The sequence below is a fragment of the Lolium rigidum genome, chromosome 7 (assembly GCF_022539505.1).
Source record: "Lolium rigidum isolate FL_2022 chromosome 7, APGP_CSIRO_Lrig_0.1, whole genome shotgun sequence".
NCBI classification, from domain to species: domain Eukaryota; kingdom Viridiplantae; phylum Streptophyta; class Magnoliopsida; order Poales; family Poaceae; genus Lolium; species Lolium rigidum.
Window position 1 is genome coordinate 166,844,253 of NC_061514.1, and position 5,420 is coordinate 166,849,672.

A 5,420-nucleotide genomic window follows, 5' to 3' on the forward strand; every position below is an offset into this window, starting at 1 on the left:
GGGCAATGGAACCATGGATTGTGTTGATATGGTGGAGGTTCCATTGCAAGGGTTTATATCCATCTAGGATTAAACACCAAATGTCGTCCAGTGATTCTTGTGCCGCAATACCCGTGTTAACCATAAGATCCGGAGTGGGACGGAGTAGTCAAGAGTGTTTCCACCTCTCGTTCATCAACGGATGCTCATTACCGGGTGCACATGATCTTGCGAGACATGATGCAGGGGTGGGAACCCGTAGAAGTCCCAACGGTAATGGGGTCTATGATGGGTTGCAACTGCCGGCGTAGGAATGTATGGTAGAGCCCTGCATTAATTGACGTCGTGGTCGGAGTCCACCCTGAAATCTATGGGAATAATGGGGCCGGCGTGGACCCAGGGTCGGAGTTTGCAACAAAGGGTGGGTGTTAGCGGAGGAACATGATTGGCTAGACCTTATACCGGGCCTCACACCATAGGAAGTGTGGACAAGCTCGCAGCTTGGTTGGCACCAAGGTTAAGATCTCTTATGGGTAAAGCAACACACCTCTCGCAGAGTGTAAAGAACCGTGACCTGTCACTCCTCGTTCCGGGATATGGAACTGCGAACGCTGCCGGAAAGGAACTCCATGAAGTTCTAGTAAACCGGTGAAGGCTGACGGACATGGTTCTTCTGAATAAAAGCAACCCTTTTGAAGAAATGATTATGAAAACTTGCATTGGTATTAGACTTTCTGGTCTAATGCTGTAGCTAATGCATTAAACACCCCTTTCCTATAATGAACTTGTTGAGTACGCTCGTACTCATCCCACTCTTAAATCCCCGCTTAGATATGGAGGCATCGAAGGAGGATCTCCAGGTGCAACTCGAAGGCCGAGGAGTCAACAACTACTTCAAGAGACAGGACCCTGTCAGAGGAGTCAGATACCACATCCAACAAGGAGAAAACCTAGTTTAGCCATAGAAGGGAACTAGCTTCCTAAACCTAGCTCCAATTTAGCTAGAATCTATTCTTAGCCCCTATAGCTAGTTAAATACTCTACAAATAGAGTTCGTGATAAGACTAGACTACGAGTCGTTCTCCTGGAGTTTATTTGCAGTTTTACCTCATTGTAAAGTAGGAGGCTGTGATGATCTTCTGTAACAAAGTCAATGTTGTAATTCTATAGACATGCCTTGGACCCGCATATGTTTCTGTTGTACCACTCTGAGCGATATAATACTAGTGGAACGTTGTTTCATTGGTGTTATATCAGACTTGCATACTACAACATGCAGTGGTATGCCGGGTCACCACAGGTGGTAACTAGCTATGTTACCATAACATCACACACCTCAAGGCAAGATGAGTCTACAACATAATAAATGATACAATTCATGACACCACATATAAGTTACTACCCACTATGAAGGTAGTAACCTAGACTAGTAACATGGCATATGTTACTAGTCTAAGTTACTCCCCACTATGACCAGCCATATACACTGGTTGCTAAAAGATTTACCATTACGAAAGTCGAGAAATGTACGCCTTGGCGGGCCTCTGGAGACCATGCTGCAATAAGCTTATGAAGATGTCTCTTTTATTATTCTTCCTTACTTATGTCTTACTTATGTCGCTTTTGAAAACCCTGGTGTGTTAGTTACTGTAATATATTCCTCGGTTTTTGTAACTATATATAAGCATTTTCTACTCCGTTAATGATTTCCTGTGTTTTGTTATGAATTCATTTTATTGGCTTTGTTTTGTAAAACCTAAAAATTGTACTATCACTTATCAACCTAATTTTTATTGTTTTTATACAAATTGTAAATTTGTGTTAATTTTACGGGATCATGCGCCAAGGTGCACCATAAATCTAGTTTATATGGCTTCAACTATCTATGGCTCCTCTCTAGAAGAAACAATAAAAAAGATTATCTATGTGCATCACTAATTGTGACAACCAAACAAATGAAATAATAATTTGCCTAAACACTTACTCCCTTGAGTTGAGCTCGACAACCAAGATTGCCATGGTGTTGACAGAGGATGAGAATATTAGTGTGGCTGCGATTGGAGGGCTGGTAGGTTTATGTGGCTCATGTTGAGTTTGAGACTTCTACGTAATGGCGGTGGGGGAATCTTGGATGTGATGAACAGAGGTTGGTGTTTGGTGATTGGCAGTAGCGGCATCAGCAAGTTGCAAGTGGGGGGTGGCAGCATTGGCTGACTTCTTTGGTGGTTCTCTTCAAGTATCGAGTCTAGATTTTCAGGGTAAAAACCGAAGGTTTGACCTTCATTGATTGTACAATGATCTTGCTAAATTCATTATTTGGAGACCTTGAACTTCGTATAGGGTGAAAATCTAAGATCTATTGATTGGGTGTTGATGGTACTTGTACACTATTTCCTTCTTGGAGGCGTGACATTTGGAGATTTTCTTTAGTAGTTCGGATGTCGTTTTTGGTGGTGGTTTGGGTGCTGCTGCGAGTGGTTGATCATCGTGGTGGGACCTTTTTTTCTTCCTTGTCTTGCACCCATCACCCTTAATGACTTTCCGACATTTTGTTGACATAGAGGCTTGGTGTAACTATTATCTTAGTGGTAATAATATATTTTCTTTGTCCAAAAAGTGTATTCCAACCAGTTAGAGGATTGAATTGCTGAACCATGATATTAACCTGGTCGATCGATTGCCGGGAGTATTTCAATTTTGTGACCCGGTATGTAGGTGAATCGTGTGTGAATGCTGCAAGAAACGCATTTTTCATGGCACCCGAGCCATATATATCCCCGATTGCATGTACGCAAAGAATAGAAAAAACAAAGTTAAGCAGCAACAACAAAATAATTCCGAGTTCATAGCCATGTTTCAGACCTAACAAAACTGTTCAAACCACGCACACCACACCGAGCCGAGGGAACTAAGAAACAGCAAATGATATCGATCCCAATGAGCAACGATCTGCTAGACTGGCGAAGGGAAAGAAAGAGAAGAATGGCTTGGCAAAATTCCATATAGGAGGCCAAACGCAGCAAGAGCAAAACTGTTCAGGCGGCCTTCCCCTCGTCGCCGACCAGCTTGTCGATGAGGTCAGCCGCCTCCTGGATGGTGGTGATGCTCTGCGCGTTGTCCTCCTCCACTGTGATCTTGAACTCCTCCTCCAGCGCCATCACGATCTCGACCTGAAAACCAACCAAGCGAAACAGAGAAAACAAGGTTGAGAAAACAGTAAAACACGCCATCACTGGTGCCAAACCGAAACGACGCGAGGGAAACAGAGAAATGGCGACCCGCGCACCGTGTCGAGGGAATCGGCCCCCAGGTCGGTGAACTTGGAGTCCGCTGTCAGGTTGGCGTCGTCTTTGAGGGCCAGCTGCTGCTTGACGATATCCATCACCTTGGTCACCATCTCCGGCTTGGCCTGTGACGTTCAGATAAGATAGACGACCAGCGCGCGGTTAGGCTAACTAATGTTACAGTAGCAGCATGCCAAACTATGCATATAGGCCTACCGCGCACAAGACACGGAGGCGAAGGGATCTTCTCGACGTCGTCCTCGTCCCCATGGAGATAAGGTTCTGGCCTGAAATTCTGCCTCCCTGCAAGTTCAGTCAAATGGGAGAAGAAAACCAGAGCGAGAGTCAGAACTCATTTCCGGGCCACTGCCACAATGAACTTGCATTGCATAAATACCAAAATGTGTAGAAAGAACACTTGCCGATGACCTCTAGGAAAATTAATATCATCGTATTTCATTTTATTTTATTTTACTTTGAGACAAGCTCATTCTATTTGTGATATTAATAGGAACCGATATTTTTCGGTTACTTAAACAGAAGAACACTACATTCTTTCCTTATCTAGCTGAACTACTAAGTATTCCTAACCCCTAAGTCGATTATTGGCTCACGTAAGAGCAGACCACAAGAACCTCACGAAAGTGAAAGTACTCGCAGCATATGTAAAAATAATCAAAACAAACTCACGGCATCAAGGAGCAGGCTAAAATACTGCACAAAGAACACAAGAACAGCTGAACAGAGACAATACTGTTTCATAGCTTTGGTAGGTACTGTACTATCATGAGCACAAGACCGCGGCCGCCATTTACCTTCCAACTCAAGGCGGGCGCCGCCGTGCGACCGAACTTGGCGGAGATGGCAGACGATGGAGTAGCCATTGGAGCTGCTGCACTTAGCTCAATCAACTGGACCGAAATGGAGAGATGTAGGCAGAGTAGTAACACAGGGTGTGGCTGTGTAGATGGACTAGATGTCTAGATGAGAACCGGGGCACTCTGAAGTGGCACAATCGATTCTAGCCACCCGCTCCAGTTTACCCCTCCCGGTCCAAGTCCTATCTGCGTGTGGTGGCCTGTCCGACGAGCCAGCGTGGCGCTTTCATATCTCCTCTGTATACTACTTTTTTTTTTTTTTGCGAATACTCTGTATACTACTTGAATAATCAAAACTCGCCTTACTACGTCCCCTTCTCGTTCTCTTTTTCTTTTACACGAAACATAGAAATAGCATAGATGTAGACGGTCACATATACATAGAGACATGCTCATCTCTATGAATGCACGTATATGAATGCATTATGCATGTGTGTAACTATGAGCTGTTTTCGAGAGACTGAGTTCAAAAACCAATTCGATGAGTGTTGAGATCGACGAAATCACTATAAGAGCCTCGCTATCGATAGAAATTCCACTGACTAATATTCTGCTTTTATGAACATCAAAGTGTTATGTTGTTTCAATTTTAGTTGGCTAAGGCTGACACTGCCCTACTAATGATCCAACTACAGGTTGGTTCTCTCTTCTCACTCTCTCTATGTGTTTTCTCTATAACCATAAAGAGTGTATGTTTGCATAATAAAAATATGTGTTTAATAATAATATATTACAATTAAACTATGGTGGATGGCTGTGGTGGCGTTACACGGGGAATCTCACCTATAATCACAAATTATATCAGAACTATCTATGAGATTATTGGCAAGGCATAAAATTTAATGAGATAGCGGATATTTAGATCCAACTACCACCGTATTATTTCTTATATGTTGTATCTTTCCACGATATTTTTGCACAACACCCCTGTCTTTCCAGGATATTTCATACCTTCTTTTAAATCCAAGACATTTTCTTTTTCCTAGGTCATTCATACAGTTCCCGATTTTATTCATGGTTCATAGAATCATAGAAGTTTCTTACCAATTTTAATCCAGATTAATACGAGATGCTCACGATTAAGAGTAGTTAATTATCAAACTCTGCAGATCCAAGCAAATTTCATACAAGAAATATAAAGATATCAGTTCCATACGTGTGTCAGGTATCAAACATAGATCAATGGAGCTGTTTATTTATTTAGTTTTCATGGTAATTACATGAAAGCAAATTGTATCATAAATATAGGAACACATTGCTTTCATATAAAGTATCATCA

At 42.5% G+C, this 5,420-nt stretch overlaps 1 protein-coding gene across 1 annotated transcript; it reads right to left on the reverse strand.

Annotated features, from left to right (window-relative positions):
- Positions 1-2,796: 2,796 nt before the first annotated feature.
- LOC124670513 (acyl carrier protein 4, chloroplastic-like) lies at positions 2,797-4,230 on the reverse strand. The gene is made up of 4 exons (XM_047207004.1): positions 4,079-4,230; positions 3,480-3,566; positions 3,266-3,388; positions 2,797-3,149 (listed from the first exon to the last, which is right to left on the reverse strand). Exons 1-4 carry the CDS (start codon positions 4,145-4,147, stop codon positions 3,015-3,017), a joined length of 414 nt encoding a protein of 137 aa, XP_047062960.1. The 5' UTR covers positions 4,148-4,230; the 3' UTR covers positions 2,797-3,014.
- Positions 4,231-5,420: the final 1,190 nt, after the last annotated feature.